Genomic DNA, 23,970 nt, shown 5'->3' with positions numbered 1-23,970 from the left:
GGTGTGCTTGCGGTGAGGGTATGCAAGACTACTTGACCACTGCCACTATCTAAATTTCTCAGTTTCACAAATTCTACTTACAGTAGAGCTGGTCTGGACACTTTAGCTCAGTGTATAAGTGCATTGCCAGAAAGGGGTGACCATGTATGTGTAGTATTCAATTGAATAAGACGACCGTGTATTCATGATATAGATACATACAGAGACATGCAACGAGGCACTACCTTCTATCCTGCGAATCCTGCCCCAGACTCAAACTCTCATACTTCCTCAACATATCCCTCACCCCGACGCCGCATAATTCTTCATCCTCATGCCATCCGCCGCCGCCACATCCCTCCCCTCGCCCCCCCCAACTTATCCAGCCCATCCTCATAATAATCCCATTTATCCGGCTTCAACGAGCGCGGATACCGCCCAAACAGCTCTTTAATCTCTTCAGGGACCTGATCCGACTCCTGCACGCGCGCCTCCTGGTCCTGCGCCCGTACCGACTGCCGGAAGATATGGAATAGATTCCGACCTACCTGAGACCGGCAGGCGATGACTGAGAATGCACTCGTCAGGGCGAGGAAGTCACTGTCGAGGATATCGAATGATGCATGGTCGAGCATCGTGAACAGCGCCACCATGATCGCGTACGTGGTGAACGGGTGTGTGCGCCCGATGCCGTATTCTTCGCGGTGGACGCGGACTAGGGAGGCGATGGCGCGTGCGGACGCGAGACTCTGCTCGGTTGCTTTGTCGCGGAGGTGTGCGGGGAGTTGGCTGGAGGGAGGGACGGTGGTCTGCGATTTGCCTTCTTCCTCGGAGAAGAAGGTGTGGACGCCGAAGCCGTCGCGCGAGAGGCTGATCATGATGGCGTGGTAGCGCATCCTGTCGTCATACTTGTCAGTGCCTGCGCCAAGGTTGAAGAGAATGGGGGACAACCTTAGTAAGAGGATATGGGCCGGGGGTTTGCCGGCTGGGTCGAAAAAGTCCGGCAGCTGGGCTTCCCATTCTTGGAGTTTGTTGTAAAACTCTTTCTTTCGCTCGTGCTGGGTGGTGTCGGGGCGGGGTTCCTGATAGAGATGGTGGGAGATGTCCCTCGCGATAAAGGACAGTCGGCACGCTTCGTCAAAGTACTGGCTCAGGAAGGACGGTCGAGGCGCTCTGCCTGTTGGATACGGAACCCATTGCTCGCTGGGCTGGCTTTCGTCGCGGTCGATGCGCTTGACGCACACGCGGTGGATTTTGCTCGGTTTTCGAAAGTTGGTATGTACGACACTATGCGGTCAGTAGCCAACAGGGCGCAGAACAGTGGAGGTGGAGACCTACGTGTCGACCTGGAATAACCCCCAGGCGGTTCGTTGGATCGACGATCGCATCTCCTCGGACATTTGCAGCTTGTCCAGGTCGAGGTCCGGGCCGTTGATGACCCCAAGGGACTCGGCCATTTCGATGGCGCGGTGTAACATGGTGTATCCCAGATCATCGTCGCCGGACATGGAATACCTGGAACTGTCAGTACCGTGGAAATACTTTGGAAAGGCAGGACACCAACCTTTCATACAAAAGCAGCGTCGCCTGCAGAGATGCAAGACGCACACTCCTCCCTCGTTCCAGCTGGTAGCTATGCATATGTCGTTCTGCTTCGGCGAGGAAATCACTCCCTTTGGTTTTCACATCGCCCGGTATCGCATATGCCTCGGAGTATTGTGAATAATGCTGTGCCTGTCAGCAGCTCAACACAACTCCAACCAAACAGGAAACATACGCATGCATTGGCCAGCATGGCATTGACCAGAAACGGACTGCACAAGTCCGAGTTCGTATTCCCGTCCCGCATATGCTGAACAAAGGCCCGCATATCGACAAACGCATAGAACGGATAATCCCAGGTGAAATACAACGATATCAGATGCGATACTAGCGCGTCGTCGTCCGTCACCGTCGTCCACGGCCTCGCAGGCACCTTGTACGGCGCCACGTCGCACAGATAGTGAATATCCATGACCTGGGGCCGGAATGGCGGCTCGCCGCTCTCGATGCGCACCCGCATCCGCATATCCTGAAGCCGCTTGACCGTCTCGCCATCCCGGCCGGCATCCTGCACATCTTTCAAGGTCTTCTCGACGAACAGCTTCACTTCCTCGATCGCGCAGTCGGCGCGGATCATCCCCAGCAGCGTCTGCACGTGTGCGTCGTCCACCAGGCGCATCACGTTCAGCAGATCCTTCAGCAGGTCTCGGTGGTAGCCGGGGTCCTCCATGATCAACTTCGTCGCGACGTCGTCGACGTCCTCCTCATCGTTTTGATTCATATTCATGGGTTCGTCTGGCCGGTCTAGCCCGGTGCAGCCGGTGCAGGGGGCGAGCTCCGTGCTCTACACGTTGGCACACAGTCAGCGCATACTTTCAGCCCTCATTCAATCTCTTGAGCAGTTTACCCGCCTTGCTCGTGACCCCATCATTCTTGCTCTGGGCGTCGGTCTCGTTCTCGATCAGGGTGTTGCTGTCGGTGTTGCGATTATTGTTATTGTTGCTGGACATGGTGGGTAAGCCCTGGGCACATTGCCCACTGCTTGTGTCGGATGGTCTGGTGCAAGATTGGGAAGAAGATTGAGCTAAAGATGCTGTGAATGGAGGCTCTGGGGACAAGGCACGGATTCAGACAAGAATCTTCTCTTCCCAGGGAAAGGAAGCAGTTGGTGCTCTGGTTCCGCGGATGATGCGTAATGACGTCACTGTCACGTCTCTTGTTATTCGAAGATATTACAAGAACCTTTCACTGTCTCTAATTCAGTCAATCTTGGAATCGTCTTCAGTACCTTTGGAAAGGGTTGATTGCTAATCCGGATACAGGCCAGGTTTGTGGGCGATCAGCCGGATGATGGACAGGGCAGTGGCTGGCTTGTATCCCCACAGCGTTACCCATCGGGTCCATGTCAAGCAACAGCTATCTGACCGAGAATATTGAATATGACTTTGATCCGACTGAGTAGTAAGATATTCTTGTCGCATTTTCATAACTACAGTCTCTATATGCGACTTCAGTTTATGCTGGAAGCTGGATAACGCCATATGGCGCATTGACACGGACAAGCATATCTTGGCAATACATCAAGAGACCAGATCAACAAGTGGGCACATTACAAGTATTTGCATTGAATATGACCAGTCATAAACTAACATTACTTGTCTTTCCTCAACAATCCCCTCAACGCCTCCGTCTCCCCCTCCAGCTTCGACACCCGCATTTTCAACTCATCCCGCTCCCGCTTCACCTTCTCCAGTTCCGCCTCCAGCTCGTTCATCCGGTCCACCCGTCGTTGGCGATATCTCCGCGCAGCAAGGGTATTCAGCTGACGCTTCGAGACCTTGTTCGTGGTCTCCTTGGGCGGGTGGTTCTTGGAGGTCGATGCTGCAGTAATGGACACGGGCGGTGGTCTCGAGGCGGGCATCAGCAGTGGTGGAGTCAGCGGTTGAACTTGGCCTCGGTTGATATTTGTGTCTGCTGATATCAGTATGATTCTGGTTCAGTCAGGACTATATTGCATACCTGAATCTGTGCCCGAGGAATCAATATCCAAAAACGGCGCAGAATCGTTCACATCAACGGCAGGAGTCGAAATCGCAGTCAAGTCATACGAATCGGGCGCATACGGCGAACTGGAAGTCCCCGTTGGCAGACTTGCATAGTCCAGATCACCGAAGCTAGCGAGATCGGGGGCTAGAGGTACAAAGGCGGACGGGTCGGTGTCGTAGAGTGACAGTGACGGGTCGGGAGCAAAAGAGGCAAGATCGAGATTGGTATCCGGAAAGACACAGTGTGGAGAACAAAACGCCGGGTTACTATCGTAAAATCCAAAAGAAGAAAACTGATGATGCGGTTGGAGGTGTCCAGGAAGAAAATTATGCGAGTTGCTGCGGCTGGAAGAAGACTGGGCCGGTCTGGCGGGCCACCTGCACGGATATGGCGGTGACCGACATTGTTCTATGCTTTAGGCCGGGTCTGTGACCCGGCGGGTTTTGGACGGATTTAAAGAAAAGGGCGCCTGGTCGTCGAGAGCGACGATGATGGATGGGAAGAAGAGAAAGACGGAGAGGAGAGTAAGCGGGGGGATGGCGCTTTATAAGTTGCGGATGCACCAAATCCGCGGGTGGGGCGCAGTCTTACTTTTAATTTAATATCGGTCGTTTAATCTACAAGAAAAGTCTATAAAGATAGAGATTATTATGATTGAGTAATTGGCCATTTATGGTCATTCCCTCCACTCCGTGCTCAAACAAGCAGTTGGTCCTGGATATAGAATAGTCAGTGGCAGATCATTAGATGTCTCAACAGCAAATAGAAGAAAGAAGGTCAAGTCAGAAGATGTCGACTCGTCACTTGAAGATGTCTTCCATGATTCATCTTCAAGAGCTTCAGAATGCCACGCATATCAGCTCAGAGGGTATAATCATTCTTGATGCATACAAGGCAGTATCTCGGGTACTGTGAAACTCACCAGCGGCTATCTATCAATTAATCTTCCATGTCAAGCATAGTGTCCAATTTTCTACTCTACTTCATACTACCTTAGTACCTTCTGACAGCCATATTATATGCCACTGTCTGCATCTCTTCATTCAACTATCATCCACGCTCATAATGAGTCTAAATGACCAGCATGATCAAACAAGACATTACTCTACTTCTCGGTTGCTATTCTACTTCTCTGGCCTCACTATCATCACCATCATCCTGTATCATCCTCACTCATCCTCACTCATCCTGTATAACCTCATCTTGCGTCCAACATAAGACGGCGATCTGATTGGCCAATTCCTGCCGTCCGGAAACGGTTAGCCCGACGAGAATCCAATGCCAAGAATGAGCCAAAATGACTCATGCTGGTGAATGCTTTTGATTGGACCAGCGTTTCAATCTAGACGCCAGTGCGGGGCAGATCCCACTTCTTACTATTTCCTAATCAGGAACCAGACATTGCTTACCATCATTTGATGGAAATGAGTAGGCTGTGTTGCTTGGGTTTGCATGGCTAGCAATGTATAGCATAAGCTGTTTCACTAGGTGCTGTCTGTCATGTTCATTAGCCTCCCTTTCAGTATCATTTCGCGGAGTCCCTTCTTTCACCGGATGAAGGTAGCCGCCTGATCTCTCCCTCAAACTACAGAGGCAAGGTTCAATGATTATGGCTACCAATTTGGAGTCATCTCTGTCATTAATGAATCTGCCTCAGATAAGAGGCTGCCCTACTCTACGCCTACGCCTACAATGGGTTACGTGTCTACAGACTACCAGGTTGTCTCGAGATGAGAATCAATGAGTGATGATATTGCTTCGATATGAGCCAGTACTAAAATCAAAACAAGACTTAAACCAAAACCAGAACAAGAACCAATGCAAAACCGAAACCAGGGGAGAGAAACATACCGAACTTTATATTTCTTTTTTTGGTTGATTTTGTGGTTTAATGTTCGACGAAACCTGCAGTATCAGCCCCGAAGCGACTCAGAGTACGGAGAAGAGGCGGCAGAGGAAAGCAGACTCGCCAACTGAAAGTTGTGCGCCGCGCTCGCAAACCAAGCCGCAGTCCTCCCCCCAACCTCCATCCTCGGATCAGCTCCATGCCGGAGCATCCATCTGATCGCATCCGTACGATCATGCCACTGCTCCGTGACAGCGATCATAAGCGGCGTGCGCCCGTTCTCCGCGTTGCCGTTGTTAATCGCCTCGGGGATACGGCCGTACAAGTACTCAAAAAAGTCCATGTTGTCGTTGGACTCGGCAGCCGCATGCCAGGCGTTTCTCCCCAGGAAGGGCAGGATACACACAGCAATATCCACCCCGTCCTCGGCGAGGTCCCAGGCCAGAAGCGCATCTGCGTGTCTGCACAGCTGGTACTGAGCCACTTCAGTCACTTGGGCCTGCCAGTTTGGCAGACGGCGGACACGCTGCCACATCCTGCTGAACATGTCGGCGCTGTGGTATGCCGCCAGGGTGAGGAAGTTCGGTGGCTCGCCCCGTCTTCCAACGCGACAGACGCCATAGAGCAGGTCCTCGGGCTTCATCCTGGCTATGAGGTACTTTGCAATGGCATTGCTGCCCCAGGCGAGAGCTAGACCCAGCAGACGCCAGCCATTCAAGCTGAAGGACATCAGGTCCAGACCGGCGTTAACTAGCACCTTTAGGATCTCGAGGTTATTAGTCCTGATGATGCCCGCAATGGTGTCGGGGGCGCGAATGAAGGGCACCTCGCAGGGATGGCGGAGGTGGTTAGTGGGCAGCACGTTGTCGGGGAGTCTACCACCGTAACGCTCGAGAACGGCAGCTTCGTCTGGAAGGGTGTAAGTATTTTTCTCTATGAAGCGAAGTTTGATTACCTCTTTGGCGTGCGAGGCGAGGTCCTCCACGTCTCGCACGATGCGACGCAGTTCTTCCTCGTCGAGGAAGCCCAAGCTGTGCTGGAGGATCTCCGCAGGGAGCTCCAGCAATGAACGACGTCTGGGTGTTTCATTTGTCATTTTGTTGTTTGCAGGATCGACACGAAGAAGCTTTTCAATGGGAATTGCTTTGGAAAAGTCTGACAGGAATGCTGATGATGGTGGTATGAGGAAAGAAGAAAGAAGATGGTGATGAAGATGGAATAGATCGATTTTGTAGAGAACTATCACTCCTTATATAACTTTGCTCATCTCTATTGTCTCAGTCGTTCTCTTATTGCCTTCAACATCCCTGAATGAAGCTGTACATGTCTTCCATCTGTCGTTCTTGTATCAGACATCTTCTACGGTGTCTTCATCCTCATTATCGGTTAGTGGAGAAGTCCATGATAGTACAAAGCCAGAAGCATCAATGGTCTGTTTTAAGACAGTAATGTATGAAGACAAGGAATTCTCCATATCGTGCCGGTAGAGAAGAGAGACAAAGGCATTGTCCCAACGATGTCTTGAGTATGCCGTTGAAGGGAAGACATAAGACAAAGACCATACGACAAAGCATTGTCTCGTTTGCTACAACTGGACCAGGTATTGGAGAAAGATACGTGATTTGGTAATCGCCTGATACAAGGTCACTTGGAAGAGACTACCTGGTTCGGATATGAGACTTGTAGCCCGGCCTGGTTGTCTCTCCGTATTTCAGGTACACCGGTCGAGGATCATATCTAAGCCTGGTGCAGGACACTACAGCAAGCGTAGCGCTGTCTCGTTTTGGTGTAATTCTACTCTGGTCAGTCTCTCTACCGTTGGTATTCCTCAGGTCAAGCTCTATTGTCAACCTTAAAAGTATAGATGGACTACACAGAAAGCGGCATGCAGGAACATCGCCGATACTAAACCTATCGGAGTCAAGGGTATAATGTTATATACTTAACATGATATTTACATTTTGACCAAAGGGAGATCACGACTGCCTTCTCTCCTCCGTCTGCCCAGTAGCGTCCTCTCCTCCCTTGTTTTCAGTCATCTCCATGGGCGCATGCGCCGCCCCATCCAGCTCCAGCGTCGGCGCAAACCTACTCTTCATCCGAAGCCGCTTGCCATAAAGATAGAAAATAACCGGGATCGGCACCAGCGCAGTAGCCACACATCCCAGCAGCGTCGCAGCCCACTGGATCCCCATATTATTGAACATCTGCCGCGAAAACAGCGGGAAGCTAGCTGCCAACACAGACCGACAGAACGTATTCGCCGCGATGGCCGAGGCCGCACTGCACTTTGGTCAGAATCGCCTCCATAAATCCGCGGAGACCGGGAACACTTACAACATGAGGTACGTATCAATCAGATAATTAAACAACTGAATAAACACAATCAACAGCCCAAACCCCGTAAAGAGGCCACTCAGCGTCGACACAATCCACGGCACCTCAGCCGTGAACCCCGTCCATCCAAACCAGAAGATGCCCGCGGCGAAGAGCGCCCCGCCAGCAATCACCGGCGGGAGACGCCATTCGGGCACCGGCACGCCGGCATTCTCCTGCAGCTTCTTATTGTACGATCTGCTCGCGAAGACACAGATGTAGCCTCCCCCGATGAACAGGCCGACGACCATCCCGAAGAGCGGTAGCCCGCCGACGCCCGCGTTCATGTGGTACACGCCCTGGTAGACGAGGCCATACGCCGTGAGAAAGCAGTACAGCAGCCCATAGATGAAGCTGAGGTAGAGCGTGACGGCGAGGATGAGCGGTTCGTGCACGAGCAGGCGCAGCGGGCGGGAGAAGTTGTTGACGAGTAACTCCTGCAGGTCGATTTCGATTTCCTCCTGCTTGGCGTGGATGCCCCAGTTCTTTGTGCGGCGGCGCAGCTCGGCGGCTTTGTAGATGAGGATGACCGGCGGGTAGGACTCCTTGAGGAAGAAGAAGTTGAGGATGAGGGCGGCGAAGCCCATGATGGCGGGGATGTAGGCGGTCCAGCGCCAGCCCAGATACGACATGTTGATGAAGCCGCCGATGAAGGGGGCGAGGAGGGGGCCCAGGAAGACCATGCTGGAGAACATGGCGATGGCGATGCCGCGGGAGCGGTTGTCGAAGATATCGGAGAAGATGGCCGCCACGACGGCGAGCGGGCAGCTGCCGAAGACGCCGGAGAAGAAGCGAGAAATAAGTAACGTCTGGAGGTCCTTTGCGACGGCCACGGCGATGTTGAAGATCCCGAAGCCGAACATCCCAATGAGGATGGGGAGGCGGCGACCCTGCAGTTCGGAGAAAGGCGCCCAGATGAGCGGCCCGCAGGCGTAGCCTAGGATATACAGCGAACTCGAGAGCGTGGCGACCTCGACGCCGACGCCGAACACACGCGCGACGTTGCCGGTGGAGCTGGAGAAGACGGCCGAATCGAACGTGGAACAGATACTCGTGAAGGCGAGGATGGCACCCGTGCAGAGCCTAGAGAGAGTCACAAAAAAGGCTAAGAAAATCAACATCACCACATGTCGTGGGGTGGCGAGGGGAAGCAAATACTCACTTTCGGCGCGTGCTCCAGTTCTGAGGATACAGCGGATCGTCTTCCCCGTCGAACTCAACCACATAGTCTTCCCGATTGGGCAATTGGGGGGATACGGCTTGCCGGCGCCAAACGCGGGGAGAGGCCCGCGGGCAGACGCTCGGCTCTGCGTCTTGATGCTCTCTCCGACGGTGAGCGCATGCTGCAGCCGCTGCGTTTCGATCCGATCTATGACCTGCGACGAGGTCTGATACCGCTCGAGGTCGGTCTCGGTGCGTCGCGAGTACATTGTTCGCAGCCGGGGCTGGGATCCATCGCTGCTGGAACTGTAGGAGGAATCGAGGCTCTCGCGCGAGGAGACCGGAACCGCATCCTCCTCGGCGCGCTCGATTGCATGGTCTGCTGCATTCATGGTGCAGACTGTCTCCTGATGGAATCAGCAAGTCGGTATCATGAGAGATAAATTTTCGCCAGGAGCAGCTTATATATATCGGGTTAGAGAGGTAGAAACCCCTATGCTCAATAGTCCGCCCACTACGTCAAGGGCCGCTCCAAGGTGGGGTCAGTCCGTATAGTTTTTTCTTCTAGTGCACCAATCGCCAGGAAGGATCTGGATAGACCCGCTATGAGGGAGAGATCCGCCCCGGATTCGGTTCTTTAGAGGAATTGCATTGCCGACCAGAATTAGATATGTATACTAGGTACAAATACCAGAATGTGATCATGCATGAGCAGGATTCATGCATGACATTGAATGACACATTATTATTACATGCATGACTGATCCTCAGAAATCTGGATTCGTGAATCATTATTCGTCAGAGAGAATACTGCTGCCTTACCACTCGGGCACCATTCAGGCCGCAACTACTGTACAGAATAGTGGGGCTTAATGTAACGGTACGGTACGCCCACTCGGAACTCGGAACGGAAAAAAGTGGAGCCCACATGCTGAATAATCTCTGAGTAATCGTGGATATAGATTACTCCGCCCGCATACACAATCTCTAGATATATATCATTGCAAGCTTCCATAAGAGGTTAACTTCCCGGGGTATTCTGTTTGAGGATGTACAGACCCAGAGCCTCATACAAGGGGCGAAGACAACCTATGGAGAAGAGATACTTTCTCCAAGAGGCAGATTATGCTTCCTACTTTTGCAACTGGTGCAACTACTGCAAAGTGCGCAGTGAGAAGGCTGTTGTTAATGGAATAGACCATAGGAGATGTGGTAGATGCCGCACAATATAATATGTCTGACAGAAGGTACGGATGCAGAAGATAAAGTCAGGGCTATTGAAATCTAGACCTATATTTACGAGGGAGCTAATGAAATACTCAGGCAACAATGGATTACTATGATAATCTATATGCAGTGCAGTGCAGATATCTGAGATAAAAGAGACAAGACAAGGCCCGGTACAGAAAGAGCTCAGCCGCTAAACAATTCGCCAACGCCATGCTATCCTAGCCTTATTATTGCGAAGACAGAGATCACGCCATTCCTTTAAGATGCCATACCATTCCTTGTCATGCCTACACCCTCACCATCCTCCTCTCGAAATGCCATGTCTTCGTCTCGGTAGGAGCCTGCTCACCCCCGGTGCCGGTTGGTGATCCCCGAGTATGACTGTGACTGGGCGCAGTACCCGTCCTAACAGGGGCTGTAGGCTTTGTGGTTGTTCCTGTTCCCGTGGCCTGCGTGGGAGCAGTGTTCGTGGGCTCAGAGATCGGGGAATCACGATAGTGGTCGTGTAGCCGTAGGTGTTGGTGTAGGTGATGGTCTCGCAGTGCTTGCAGTGTCCGGAGCCAGTTCCAGTACCAGGGCCACTTCCGCTGCCTCCACCAGGTGCTGGGGCCTGCGTGTGCGTCCCTGTATTCCCACCGCTGCCGACAGTGACGGTTACCGTGACTGTGGATGGAGGAGGGCAGCTGTTTCCTGGGCCGGGCAGGCTGACGGTTGTGGTCTGGGGAGGAACTTCCGGGGCCGTAGTAGCTGGTGGAAGGTTGGTGGTGTAGCAGGTGGTTGTCTCGTAGGTAGAGGTCGTCAACCAGGTGCTGTAGTAGGTGGTGCCGCTCTGGGTGTGAATGGGAGTCGAGCAGGGCTTGAACGTCGTCTTGGTGATGGTCTCAGTGACGGTTGAAACAGAGCCAGAGTCGCCGCCAGGGACGACGGTCGTTGTAGGCTGGGGACGGCCAGTGCCATTGCCATTGCCACCGGTGTGAGTAGGCTTACCTCCTCCGCCTGTGGGAAGCAGAGTATAAGTGGATGAGTGGTGGGAGGGGACGGTCGAGTTGGAGAAGCTGTGGTGACCAGAAAAGGCAAGCGTAGAGCCTGCGAGGGCAGAGACAAAGAGCAAAGAGTGCATTATCATTTTGGACCTCTCACTATGAGGAACTGACTCAATCTATTGATGGGGAAGAATATCCCGAGCCAGTGCGGGAGTCAGGTTTATATACTGAAGTCCTCCTAGCTTTGCCGGTAGCAACTACTATAGGGTCCTCCATATGGATACTGCATCTGTACGCCCTATACTGGTGTGATTCGGTTGAGTAAGTTAGTACACCCAGTTGAGGTGAGTTAGGCCTCCATCAGTTTAGCGAGAGACGGAACTATTGACTGCCGGTGAAACTATTCATAGTCCGGCGAGACCGGTGTTACCTAGTATCCCCACCCGTACCTTTAAAGTCGAGAACATGAGATCATCGAGGCAATTGACAGCACGGATTCTTCTTGGAGAAATGCGGTTCGTGGTTAACGTTTGGTCGGTGCAGCTGTCATGGGGTGATTACCGAGTTGCACCGCCATTCCGTCAATCCGGTCCTGGCGCGGTAAAAATAGATCGCGATTCCATGGTAAAAGTGAGACAACGAATAGATGTCTTCTAACGGTCTGAAATCGTGGCTAATCAGTATTTGTGGCGAGAAACATTTGTAAGACATTTTATAGTAATCGAAATATAATAGTTCAGCCACTGACTCGGATTTGGTTCTGCTGACGGTCAGACAGTCATAGTCACTCATCACCAGTCAACATAGGACCCTAAATCTCGAGTCGTGATTAAAGTAAGACTTGATCAATGTGCAGAACATACGCATTGAATAAATTGTCCTAGATGCCTAGTGATAATGGTTCATCCATATGTTGCCTATGGAAAGTCTAGATATATCCCAATCCAAGCATGCCAGGAAGAGTGCTGTCCAGCATAGTCTCAATTCAGGACCATGGGCTCCCTGCGAACTGGCTGCTTCGTGCTTGTCATAGAAAACAGAGGAATATTCGCTCAGCTCAGTTGTCTCAGATGGAAGAATCGATTGATAAACATAATTGGTTTTGTGTCAAACAGCGTAGATGGACTACACCTTCACTGGGCAGACAGAGAGCCAAACAGCATGTGATGTGGTCAAAGACAGAGCTATCTGACTATCAACAGTAAGTTTTGGATCCATCGAATGTACGGTGTGTTGACATAAATTCTGGCTCTCGTTTCTGTTTGTCAGACTTTGGTGCTGCTGTAGGATTGACATTCATTTCCGGTCTTTAGCTCTACCATAACCATACTCCTGATAATCCGACGGGTCCAGTTGCTCTGCCAACATGTCAGCTGTTATTCAGACAGCGCTGCCCCTAAGGCATCATTTGTACCACAGAAGCCAGTTACAACTAGTAGCCTGTGGATACCCCAGAAGCGGAATGGGAGACGCAGTGGCTCAATAACCCACTGCCCAGCTGTTCCAAATACCATTTTGTCCACAACCGCCATGGCGTCCGTTTCCACTCCGGTCTTAGATGTAAACGCTGGATGAAAGGTCTTGCGAACAGTATTCCCGGCTACAGTCACCGTATCCAGATGAGTATCAAAGACATGTGATTATCTATCCTATGTACCTCAAGAACCCAAGAACCAAACTGGATTAGTCAAGGCCAGCACCTCGTCTGTCGTGCCATTGCGAACCTCCACCCGAACAAACCTGGCCCTAGACGGCACATCCCTCTCAATCCGTACTCCATCTTCAATGGTAGTATTGTAGAAGTATCCCTTGTCCGAGACAAAGCAAGCCTTGAGCTTCGACAGCCCTTCAGTGACCAAAACAGCCCTGGCACCCGCTGCACTCTTTCGGAGCTTATCACCAATCTGCGCAGGAGCCTCCAGCGAGGGAACGCGCACCTCAAACGCAATGTCCATCCCCGGTCCTTGAACCAGATATGCCCGGCCGGCCTTGACACCCTCCACAATCGCAGCTTGACTACGTCCCCTCGCCTTGACAATGGTCGTCGGCCACCCGTTCAGCGACGGGGGAGAGTGCGAATCGCTTCCTCCGATGGCAGTCAGGAATTTCCCTTCTACAAGCAGCTCCTGCCACTTCTGGACGGCCTGTTCATCCTGCTCGTCCCACTGCGCGTTCCAGACCTCCACCGCGTCGGTTTCCTCCCACCCCAGACTCCAATTACACGCGGGACAAGTCGCAAAAGGATGGTTGGCTGAGACGAAGCCACCCACGCGGTGGACCTGGTGCGCGGCGGCCGCGAAGCCGGGGTTATCTTCGGGCTTGTACCGCCACTCGATGATCTGGCCGCGGTCGAGGCCGACGGCCTGCCAGTGGCCGTAGCGGGTGGTGACCTCGATGGCGCGGCCGATGAGCAGATCCGGGGCGAGAGAGGCCTGGTAGGCGCCGATGATCTGGTTGCTGGTGTCGGTGTTGTGGTCGCTGAAGAAGATGAAGGAGAGATTCTGGGCCAGGGCGTTGTGGATCTGCTGGTCTGGCGTGTATTTGCCGTCCGAGTAGACGGTGTGCATGTGGAAGTCGCCGCGCAGCCAGGTAAACGCTGAGTCCTCCTGCCAGCCGTTGCAGAGGGGTCCAGGTTGGTGGTGGCGTAGTAGGGGGAGAACCACGAGTCAGTGGGGTCGAAGGACATTTCGATATCGAGCTGCCAGTCTATACCCTCGGGGACGGATGCGTATGGGCCGAGCACGACGTTCCAGGTCCCTGGTTCGATCGCGCCGGGGTTGTAGCCGGGGGTGGCCGAGGACGGAGTGATGGTGAAGTTGTTTCTACTTTGTCAGATAGGAAACAGTAGTTGGACTAGGGAAGACATACCTGAAACCACCGGACCAGCCCCGAGAGCCTGTGGCACCATTCTGTGCGTCCATCATCTGGTATCCTCGCTGGTCGAAGATCCCCAGATCAAGGGCATTTCCCTGCCCTTTTTTCGAGTAGTTTTGTAGGACATAGATGGATGTTGTCCCGACTTCCACTTCAAATGGGACATAGACAAAGGAGAAGACCTGCGAAGGGTCAATATGGCCGGTCAGGGTTTTCTTGATTGGTGCTCGGGCAGCGGTGGCCAGTTCCAAAAGAGGAACCAGCCAGGCAATAGAACAGATACTCTTCATCTTGAGGAATTGCTTCTATTCAGAGATGCATTGTTGAAAGGGAGGGAACATGGCAGGTTTTATACGAACTGGGATGAAATAATCATACACGTGCAGAGGACTGGCCTAGCATATCTTCGTACTGTGTAATTGATTGCTCGATTAGGCATGATTGTGCCGTTTAAACAGGCTCGTGTTGACAGGATCTCCACATGTCGATCTCCACGTGGGCTCGTGGTTGGATCAGCATTGGTTGACTCAAGGATGCTAATTACCGGGATATAACCTTCCTCATAAAGTGCGACCATCAAATGCCGAGAATAATGCAATTCGGTGTCATGGTGATGATATTGTGTACCCTAAGCCTGCCAACTTTACTCGGGAAACTCGAAATGGCTGTGAATAACCCGCCACCAGATTCAGGCTGCATTTGTTCAGGGTTGTATTTCAGAATCCAGAAGAGAACGTACTCATCCAGATAGCCCAGGATTATTACCTCGAAAGTGTCGTAACCACGTTTCATTCTATGGTAGAGTGATTGACCAAGACGGTGGTGATATACATAATCTTCCTGAGACGGAAGGCGCCCATTTGATAGTACCCCGATTATAATGAGAGAGATATCCAACTCTACAGCTCATTTAGTATCCACAAGAATTACCTTCGACTCCTCAGATGGCAGATACAGCTATTCCACCGGCAACAACCTCGCGGCATGCTTCACCCTGGCCTCGTCCATCCATTCCTCAATCTCCTCAAGCTCTCCGTCACACCAGTAAAGCCAGCCATTTACTCATTCACATACGGGGGATGAGAGTCTGTGCATTCAGAGCAGCATCTGTGATGAGGAGCTGTACCCTTGGTAGATGGTGACTGACTGTTGGTTGGGGGAGGCGGGTATTTGGCCATGAAGTTAGGGTTATACAACTGACAATACCCATGATCAGAAATGGATAGTGAAGTAAGATCAGTCAGTATAAGCAGAGTAAGATAATTATATATTACCCAACTTCCAAGTAAGGAGAACTAAGTACTAAGTTATAAAATAGTGACCTACGGAAATACCTCTAGCGTTTTACATGATCTAGTAGGTCTAACTCTCTGCACTCCTAGTAAGCGCATTATAGTCCGTTGTAGCCCCTAAGGCCTTAACTTAATCTTGAATTCCCACAGCTACCCCCTATAGCCTTATACTTCGGTAGCAGGGTGTTCACAATCACTACACAGATATCACCAATGCCATCAGTGGCCATCTCTATGCCAGTGTGAAGAGGCTCTAAATGGGTTGCGACTTCAACCCGAATGCGCCCCACAATATTTCGGTATACGACATTCGGGCGCATTAGTTGACATCGCTGCTTGATACCCAGAGAGCGACTTAAACCGCAGTAAGGCCTGGTAGGCAACGGTACAGTTGAGAGGCAGACCATTGATGCGGCTGCAAGAGGTATCTAGTCCAGGTGATTTGGCTACAAAAGGGTACCTACACAGGATCCAGCCAAGGTGATTCAGTTACTGTAGTCCTTTTTTTACTGGCGCCCGTGGCGTCAACCATCTACTTAAACCCTTCGCAGTTAAGGATTTACAGAGCTTCCTAACTAGAATTTGGGGTTGACTAATCGGATCCCAAGGACGGTATCATGGCTCACCCTGCTGGTATGCCCCCAAATTGATTGGTTGTATCGTATTCTCGATCTGCTTTCCTTTTTCCTTGCTTAGCGTAGGACATGGTGGTGAAACTGCCGAATATGTATTAATAAGCAGCTTGAACGAGGTGAGTTATATGACTACCTTGCAAAGTCGCAAAAATCCGCTGGCAGTTCGAACCCTGAGATGTTCCAGAATTCCACTTCCCGCCGTATGTCCGCAAGATACCGGCAGAAAGCCTGCATTGCCTGCGCAAATTCAAAGCGCAGGTGTGACAAGCAGCTACCTGAGTGCCAGCGCTGCTTGGACAAGGACGTGGAGTGCGTATATCCGGAACCAAAGAGAAGGCAAAGAAATCCTATTGTGTGTGACGACCAGGCTGAAGAATTTCCAACCGACCCTGATGCACTGCGGAGCTATCTTACTGATTTCGAAGATTGGGGCGCTATAACGGGGCCCGCAGATCTTAACTTCTCCATGTCAGATGTGCTGGTACCATTTATCCCACCATTGTCGATACCAGCGATTAGTGTACAAGCTCAGGATGCTGCACTTCCGAGGGCCGACATCGTGAGCACGCAACGTCCCTGGTTTCTCAGAGATGAGACCTGGACTATGCAGCACAGCAACGAAGAACCAGCTTGCAAAACTGCTATTCAGCTGGAACCTTTCATCCGCGCCGTAGAGGAAATGCTGCGATCGTGGGTTAGAAATGGCTATAATAGCTTCATTCATCGACGACTGTATGAGAACTGCATGCCTACATGCGTCCAGGACGCCTTCACAACTCTTGCGGCCTACGCTGGCTGTACCCCAGCGGTGAAGGAGACCATACTGCAGATAGTCGAGGAGCGCTTGTCTGTACTTGTCCGCCAGAGTCCTCCCACTGACAGCCGTGCACATGGTATTCTAGACCACCTGAGCCGTGTTCAGGCGCTATTTATCTACGAGTTCATAGCGCTTTTTGATGGCTCCGTGCGTCTGCGCGCAACTGCTGAGAAACATATCCCAACTCTTCGACAGTGGATAACCCAGATGTGGGAGGCAGTAAAATCAAATCGTGGGAAAGACTGTCCCTGGGACAACTCTCCCCTTCAATGGACGGCAAGTGAGTTCGACAAGGAATATGATGTCTGTTCAGCGATGTGGCGGCAATGGGTTTTGACCGAAAGTGTCCGGCGCTCGCGTCTAATCATTGACTCTGTCATGAACGTATACGAAACCACGACTAAGGGATGGCTTGATTGTACTGGAAGTGTTATGTTTACTTCGCGCCGTGGCTTGTGGGACGCTGAATCTGCAATGAACTGGTTTGAACTATGCCGTCTGAAACCCCCACTGCTAGTGGATTCCGTGCAGCCTGGAGCTTTGATGTCACAGTATCCAGCCGAGGAGCTAGACGATTTAGCAAAGTTGTACTGGACATTCATAGTGGGCGCAGACAAGATACAATATTGGATAGATAAGACCTCGAAAGCAGCGGGAACGCCGGGAAGGGCTTAGCCCCCGCTAAAATCGATTCGGAAATCTTCCCTTTTTGAATATTTGCCATCTTATATCTTGTAGGATGTGTATTTACCTAGAGCATACAGATGAGGGACCATACCAGGTGGTTGTCATGGCGGACAACATGCGGATAATATGCGGGCAATATGCGGCCAAATTGCGCAAAAGTTGCGGAAAAGTTGCGGGAGTAACAATGTCGAGCTCATAGAACCGCGCCATGATCCAAAACCAGCCCAGCTAAATCCCTCATGGAATGGATTTAACTGGCATGTATCCAGTGCTAACTGTTGGGACGGACTATTTATAGAGGCCTCTCCAAGCACGACTCATTTCGCAGTGTCTTATTCTATATTCACCCTGCACTTTCACATCTTTCAACGTCTCTTTCCATCCAGCATGTCTTCCGGCACGCCTGTCAATATTATTCTCGGCACTCACACAGTACGTACATCATTCAATTGCGACTATTTAGTTCTAATCAGGTGGCGATAGGTTGGCGATGCTAGTGAGAACCCCGGGACTGTACACTTCGATAACGCGAACGATGTCCAGGCCCTATTGGATGCATTCCACAATCGCGGCTATAGGCATATAGACACCGCGAGTAATTATGACGGCTCTGAGAAACGCCTTGGCCTGGCTGGAGCTGCCTCTCGCTTCATCATCCATTCAAAAGTCCGCGGTCAGGGTCCCGGGGACCTCGAACCTTCGAAAATTCATTTAAGCATTAGACAATCGCTCGATGCCCTCAAGACTTCCGCTGTGGAGACAATGTTTCTACATGCGCCTGATCGGCAAACACCCTTCGAAGACACAGCAAAAGCAATGAACGACGGTTTCCAACAAGGAAAGTTCAAGAAATTCGGATTGTCGAACTACTCTGCTGCGGAAGTGAAGAAGTTTGTCGATATTTGCGAAGAAAAGGGATTCATCAAACCCAACGTGTATCAAGGACACTATAACGCGATTGTGAGAGGAGGCGAGAAGGAGCTATTTCCACTGCTGCGTAAACATAACATCGCCTTTTTCGCCTATAGGTACGCGCCGATATGGGGCCCGTTTCTGGATTTAGACTGACATTTGCATTAGTCCTGCAGCGGGTGGCCTTTTCTCAGGTGGTGCTAACACCGCGGCAAGATGGAGTACCGATGTAAGTTCTCAAAGCATTTCACCTCCGGATAAATCCTAACAGTATTCTAGAATCCTATCGGGAAGCTGTACACTGCCCTTTACAGTCAAACTGCCCTCCAGGCCTCCGCCGTTGTTCGAGAAGTTGCTGAGAAACATGGTATCAGCGGACATGCGGCTGCCCTGCGATGGACTGCGTTCCATAGTGCCTTGGATGGAAAGTACGGTGATGGGGTGATCTTTGCGGTTTCCAATATGGAGCAGCTCCACAAGACTCTTGACGCACTTGAGGCTGGACCCCTCCCTGCCGAGCTCGCTGAGGCTATTACAGCCATCTACGCTACGGTTGAGGGCGCAGAACCACCATACCATCTCTAGAGTAACCGGGTAGCGTTTTGTTTCTGAGAGACTTGCCCTCACACACAATATATTCCTCATCCTCTTAAAAGTTGGCTTTACGATGACTAGCGTTGCGTCTATGTTAAAGAATCAATCCCTATGAGCATTTCCAAGCTCTTCAGCTCAACTTTTGACCGCATTTATAAACAATCAGGATTGCTGTTTCAACGCGCCGGTCAGATATGGCAACCAGGTAACCTTATGGATCCCATATGAGAATCCGGGCTTACGGCAAGGATAGTGAGTCTACATGGAGTATGCATGTCTCGCTGAGCATGCAGGACTAATGATGCAGTACTTTCGCTGTAGACTGAAGGTGGAGATCGTTCCAAGCGGCACAAACACCTATTCAATGCTCAATCCAACAGGAAAATAGGAGAGGAATAGCTCCCGTAAACCGTGATCCGTTGCCGTTGACGTGCCGTGTCAAGCGCCTAAGTATGAGAAGGGGACGTATGCGCAGATTGAGACGGAGAGGCTCTTTATCCAAGATTAAAGCTTAAATTCCTTTCTATATGCATCCTCGATGGAGGTCGCATCGCGCACTTACTTGACCATGGTTCTTCTTCGAGAATTAGCGTGGTGTGAATAGCCAGAGACAATGTATCAACAAGGAAAAAGGATACAGCAGCCTTCTAATCCCGTACTCTTAAGGCTGTATACTCGCAATTAAACGCCCTCATTAGGAGAGTGATTCGCATCCCATTTCTTCTAGATCTCTACGAACAGCACGTGGGTTTGAATTGTGATTAACCTGGCATGGCCCGCTTACAGTATCTATCAGTATCCTTTATCGCCTGTATGTACTCTGAAGTATCATGGCAAGGAAGGAAAGAGCCTGGACACCTGAACTGCTAAGTAACTGCTACTAGTCCCAGCCTCGTCCCTCCGCGTTAATCTAGTGCAACTACCACAAGTGCGTGAAGGTTTCTTAGCCGAAAGGGGGGTAAAATCAGATACAGTTACTCTGATCAAGCTTCGTCAAGCCCGCCAATACCGGAGTATGCTTGCTTCTTCGTCTCCTCGGCCAATATGTTTCACCAATGGTCTCTCTATCAATAGGTCCGTCCGGCCGAGTTGTTATTGCCTAGCTATTGAAAGGAACGTATTAATTAAGTGTTCAACATTGATGGAAAAATCTGGTCCATCTCCAGAGTGGTGAGGATAATTGATCATGGAATGCCTGATTGACATAAGTATGACGGGATGTGCCATTTACAAGTCCATGTCACGGGTGGCCCATACCTGGTTCGTGGAGACAAATTGGCATTGTTGATTGGTGATCTGGAAACCTTCTTGGCTTGCCACAATGGATGATGGGAATTCTTGCTCTATTGCTGCCCTTCCTAAAGCATGCCATTGCTATTATAAGCTTACAATATTAGATGACTAGTTGTTCAGGGAAAAGAGCACGTCATGCTAGGATCATTCCGCGAAGTAGCATATAAGAATAATATATAAAGTAACTGCCTCCTTAGATCCAAGAGCTAGTATTCACTGTACTAAACTACCTGTACTAAACTATCACTTAATAAAGTCTACTCATTGTTTATTCTCCAGTTTAATATAATGCCTTCAAAGCCAGTTGCGTCCCCTCCTCTTCAACCTAAGAAAGTGCACGGCACGACCCGCGATGATGAGCCAATTGATGACTATGAGAATGCCATCCACTCGAAGCAGCAGGAAGAAGAGGACTTGCATCAAGCATCAGACGAAGGCAATATCGCTGCAGGACGTCGTGTTGATGCTCCAGGAGGGCCACATGAACGGCATATTGGGAACACGGGCTCTCGGAACCGATCGACCTCTGGGCATTGATTAACTTGTCTGACACCTTGAGGCTACGAATTTACAATACAATCAGTTCTATTGGCTTGGACTTTGAATGGAATGAAGAAGGAATGGTTTTCTATCTCTCGCAAGGGGCTGCTGTATGGCGGTTCTGTGTATTAAGTTGCAGTTTTAATATTATCTTGCAACTAAGGCATTTATGATTGCTCATACAGCCACTCCTGATTAGTTCAGTAATCCACTAATGATAATTTCTGAGGGTTATGGTGCATTTCTTCATGGTGACCTGGTGGTTCTCAAAGTTGCTGCCTTTTGTTCACACATGCAGAAGTTTTGATATGCTCCTTCATATTCTGTAAGGGTAATAACTGAGCTTCAGCTTAGTCTATAGGACGCGACCCCGCCATCTCTACAATCAAGACGAAGATGGAGTGGTCGCTGTGCCGGTTCCTATGCTCTTTTGATCCGAGCAGTTATTATTAGGCTGGACAACAGGAAAATCCGGGTTAAAGCCTAAATCATTGTAGACCAGCTTTGACTAATCCGGAACAAACATGCATGAACTCCAAGGCTAGATTAGTTGGATTATAACCTTTGTCATTGGACATCTACAAGAGGGAAATTTGTAACCAATAGAGCTCTTCTTTGACAAGGTCAAGAAATTGTTGCCTAATTCTCCTCACGGCATACTTAAACAGCTGAAATGTAGCTAATCTAGATTGTAACTTCCTTTATATTGCCAGTGCATCCATTTTGAAACCTAGTGTAACAAGCACATTGCTATGATCATGTTCTCTTATACTGGCAGTGGCCCTTACTGCTATGCCCACAGTCTGTACATGGTCCTCCTAGCCTCGGGCTACGATCCGCAATCGCTACCTTCATCAGGCTTCATTGAGTGTCTCACAACGATGCCCTTTGGCAAACACTTCATTTGCCTTGACACTGGCCCGGTTTCCTTTTTCAATAACCCATACACGAATCCGGATGACGGCATCAATCTGGCCCTTAAGACGATGGGCTGGACATGCAATAACCACCGCGGTGGTGATGCTGCTTCAGCCCTATGTGCACTGCGTGAGGCAGTCATCCATGGGCCTGTTCTAGCTGGCCCTCTCAATATGGGCTACCTCTCTTACAATCCGAACCATACCGCGCTTAGTGGAGCCGACCACTTCGTTGTGGTCTTGGGCGTGGACGATGACAAGGGAATGGTTCTGCTACACGATCCGGCGGGCTATCCAGCCGTGCTCCTACCGCAAGAAGAATTTATTAAGGCGTGGCGTGGTGAAGACATAGAGTATATCAACCAGCCATTTGTGTTTCGCTCTCACTTCCGTCACGTTGAGGACGTTTCCCGGCCAGACATGATTGAGCGCACGATTGGCATACTTCAGGACCAAATTAAAAGCAATGCCATGTTTCCTAGTTCATCAGGCGGGGTCTCAGCGCTGCGGTTAACTCTGGATGCCGTGAAAAATGGGTTGCCGAGTGTCGTGGATGACCTTGCTGAATTCACTTTGCCACTCGCGGCAAGGCGTTACCTAGATGCGAGGGACTTCCTAGCTGAGGCTGGCCTGATGGATGCTGCTGAAATCATGGAACAACAGGCATTGCTGGCTGGTAAGGCACAATACCCGGCTGCACACGGAAATTGGAAGGAGGTTAGCCTGGTTCTTGAGAGACTTATGGACCTTGAAGATCAGCTAGCAAGGTCGTTCAAGGCCATGACTTAGCCAGAGTCTAACTGTAGGTAAGCAGCAGTAATTCAAATATTATCGTTGGGCTATTATATATAGAACATTATCGTTCTTACTAAGGTCCTGTATATGTGTTTTTGTTTAGGGAAAATAAAGATCGTAAATCTAGTAACATAGGCTTATTTCCAGGATTCATGAAAGCCACCCAAAGACCATTTTGCTTAGTAATCACTAATTTCTGGGATTTATCTAGAAATATTAATATCACTAGATAGTCTAGTATCTAGTCTATCTAGATGTGAAATACTAATTCAGAATATCTAGTGGTCGCTGAGGTAGAAGGGAATAATCATTTCTGTCATGGGTTGGTAAAGTGGTGGTGATATGTATATACATATAACCAAGCACGATCATTTCACTAAGATAATCCCAATGGGCATAGATTCCACTTTTGACTCAGTCCCGTATCCAATTACCCTGCGCAGTGGTGGGCTTGATCCCGATTCTTCTGGACAATCTGTACATTCAGAACCCAGCAAGCTTGGTCTGGATCTCGGGTGCTGAGACTATCTTTGAAGGACCACCTGGAGAATTATATATCACTCCTTGGGCCTATGGAAGAAGATACACGTCCCTGGACGGCAGTGGAACATTTACTCATGGCATTCTTGATCCCGCTCCCTAAAAACCAGAAAGTCTGCTGGACCCGGACGGAGAGTACTTTGTGCAGTCTCGCCCGCAGTATGAGAGCTATGCAGCTTCCGACTTCATTGTCGCAACAGCAAACAGCGTAGCCGATGACGCCACAGGAGACCAGACAAGTGCTATCAATGTTTCGTCTTGCAGCACACCAGCTCTAGTGTCAAAACCGGTTGCTATGCGACTGAATCGGACTCGACTACAGGCAAATACTGTGTCACTGGGGTGACGGTTCTCCCCAGACACAAAGTGTACAGTAGCTCCCCAGAAGGACAAAGAACTGTGTGCCAAAGCAATCGTAGCTATACTGTATGAACTATTCCTACACACTGACAAATACATTGACTTCAATTGACTGACTGTTGGTTGAAACTGTGATTAATCCTTACTGAGACGAATCGGATTGCAAAACTTCAACCTCAGAGACGGTAGGGTCGTGTTTCATCCCGAATCAGGGTAGGCACTATCTTTGGGGGCCATAATTACGTTGTATTCTGGTCACACTTGGAGCCCATGGGGTCTTCCGCGTAGGCCACAGAACTGCCAAGTATCTTTGGAGGTTTACTGGTCTTTCCTCTGCATCCACTATATTCCCACTGTAATAGATTCCTCATCGCGAGACCTTCCCTCTAATGTGTTTAACTCAGCCGAGTGTTCGTCTTGTGGTAGTTCAGCCGGTCAGGCCTTTCCACTGGGAATGTTCTGCTCGATTCTCCAAACAGCCAGATCGACAAAGCGATGTCAGCTGCCTTTCTCGATAACCAAGTCCACCAAACGCCAAGCACAAGCCAAGC

At 50.4% G+C, this 23,970-nt stretch overlaps 10 protein-coding genes across 10 annotated transcripts; 4 read left to right on the top strand and 6 right to left on the bottom strand.

Moving 5' to 3' along the window:
• Nucleotides 1-220: 220 nt before the first annotated feature.
• P174DRAFT_509656 (transcription factor domain-containing protein) lies at nt 221-2,879 on the bottom strand (the record flags this gene model as incomplete). Its single annotated transcript, XM_024831592.1, has 8 exons — nt 2,433-2,879; nt 1,757-2,365; nt 1,544-1,707; nt 1,318-1,494; nt 931-1,266; nt 358-876; nt 287-337; nt 221-257 (listed from the first exon to the last, which is right to left on the bottom strand). The coding sequence occupies exons 1-8, from the start codon at nt 2,529-2,531 to the stop codon at nt 221-223; spliced, it is 1,992 nt and encodes a 663-aa protein (XP_024685040.1). The 5' UTR covers nt 2,532-2,879.
• Nucleotides 2,880-3,050: 171 nt separating this feature from the next.
• P174DRAFT_509655 (bZIP transcription factor JlbA/IDI-4) lies at nt 3,051-4,014 on the bottom strand. Its single transcript, XM_024831591.1, has 3 exons — nt 3,924-4,014; nt 3,541-3,859; nt 3,051-3,492 (listed from the first exon to the last, which is right to left on the bottom strand). The coding sequence occupies exons 1-3, from the start codon at nt 3,969-3,971 to the stop codon at nt 3,173-3,175; spliced, it is 687 nt and encodes a 228-aa protein (XP_024685039.1). The 5' UTR covers nt 3,972-4,014; the 3' UTR covers nt 3,051-3,172.
• Nucleotides 4,015-5,084: 1,070 nt separating this feature from the next.
• Nucleotides 5,085-6,716, bottom strand: P174DRAFT_438209 (ankyrin repeat protein). The gene has a single exon (XM_024826483.1). It carries the CDS (start codon nt 6,507-6,509, stop codon nt 5,481-5,483), a length of 1,029 nt encoding a protein of 342 aa, XP_024685038.1. The 5' UTR covers nt 6,510-6,716; the 3' UTR covers nt 5,085-5,480.
• A 621-nt stretch (nt 6,717-7,337) lies between these two features.
• On the bottom strand, nt 7,338-9,639 carry P174DRAFT_438207 (MFS transporter). The gene is made up of 3 exons (XM_024826482.1): nt 9,047-9,639; nt 7,751-8,872; nt 7,338-7,696 (listed from the first exon to the last, which is right to left on the bottom strand). Exons 1-3 carry the CDS (start codon nt 9,340-9,342, stop codon nt 7,390-7,392), a joined length of 1,725 nt encoding a protein of 574 aa, XP_024685037.1. The 5' UTR covers nt 9,343-9,639; the 3' UTR covers nt 7,338-7,389.
• A 326-nt stretch (nt 9,640-9,965) lies between these two features.
• Nucleotides 9,966-10,392, top strand: P174DRAFT_78258 (uncharacterized protein). The gene is made up of 2 exons (XM_024832460.1): nt 9,966-10,197; nt 10,274-10,392. Exon 1 carries the CDS (start codon nt 10,000-10,002, stop codon nt 10,180-10,182), a length of 183 nt encoding a protein of 60 aa, XP_024685036.1. The 5' UTR covers nt 9,966-9,999; the 3' UTR covers nt 10,183-10,197; nt 10,274-10,392.
• On the bottom strand, nt 10,271-11,642 carry P174DRAFT_438206 (extracellular proline-rich protein). The gene is made up of 2 exons (XM_024826481.1): nt 10,674-11,642; nt 10,271-10,653 (listed from the first exon to the last, which is right to left on the bottom strand). Exons 1-2 carry the CDS (start codon nt 11,304-11,306, stop codon nt 10,468-10,470), a joined length of 819 nt encoding a protein of 272 aa, XP_024685035.1. The 5' UTR covers nt 11,307-11,642; the 3' UTR covers nt 10,271-10,467.
• A 1,179-nt stretch (nt 11,643-12,821) lies between these two features.
• Nucleotides 12,822-14,327, bottom strand: P174DRAFT_427991 (PHP domain protein; the record flags this gene model as incomplete). Its single annotated transcript, XM_024825482.1, has 3 exons — nt 12,822-13,693; nt 13,759-13,985; nt 14,032-14,327. The coding sequence occupies 3 exons, from the start codon at nt 14,325-14,327 to the stop codon at nt 12,822-12,824; spliced, it is 1,395 nt and encodes a 464-aa protein (XP_024685034.1).
• A 2,316-nt stretch (nt 14,328-16,643) lies between these two features.
• Nucleotides 16,644-18,965, top strand: P174DRAFT_457226 (aldo/keto reductase family protein; the record flags this gene model as incomplete). The annotated part of the gene is made up of 4 exons (XM_024829529.1): nt 16,644-17,384; nt 18,012-18,496; nt 18,549-18,609; nt 18,660-18,965. The coding sequence occupies 4 exons, from the start codon at nt 16,644-16,646 to the stop codon at nt 18,963-18,965; spliced, it is 1,593 nt and encodes a 530-aa protein (XP_024685033.1).
• Nucleotides 18,966-20,555: 1,590 nt separating this feature from the next.
• P174DRAFT_383695 (uncharacterized protein) lies at nt 20,556-20,804 on the top strand (the record flags this gene model as incomplete). Its single annotated transcript, XM_024823178.1, has 1 exon — nt 20,556-20,804. One exon carries the CDS (start codon nt 20,556-20,558, stop codon nt 20,802-20,804), a length of 249 nt encoding a protein of 82 aa, XP_024685032.1.
• Nucleotides 20,805-21,510: 706 nt separating this feature from the next.
• P174DRAFT_448213 (uncharacterized protein) lies at nt 21,511-22,633 on the top strand. Its single transcript, XM_024828744.1, has one exon. The coding sequence runs from the start codon at nt 21,560-21,562 to the stop codon at nt 22,511-22,513; it is 954 nt and encodes a 317-aa protein (XP_024685031.1). The 5' UTR covers nt 21,511-21,559; the 3' UTR covers nt 22,514-22,633.
• The last annotated feature ends 1,337 nt before the right edge of the window (nt 22,634-23,970 follow it).

The sequence above is a fragment of the Aspergillus novofumigatus genome (assembly GCF_002847465.1).
Source record: "Aspergillus novofumigatus IBT 16806 chromosome Unknown P174scaffold_2, whole genome shotgun sequence".
Classification (NCBI taxonomy): Eukaryota; Fungi; Ascomycota; class Eurotiomycetes; order Eurotiales; family Aspergillaceae; genus Aspergillus; species Aspergillus novofumigatus.
This window is presented reverse-complemented; position numbering and strand designations above follow the sequence as displayed.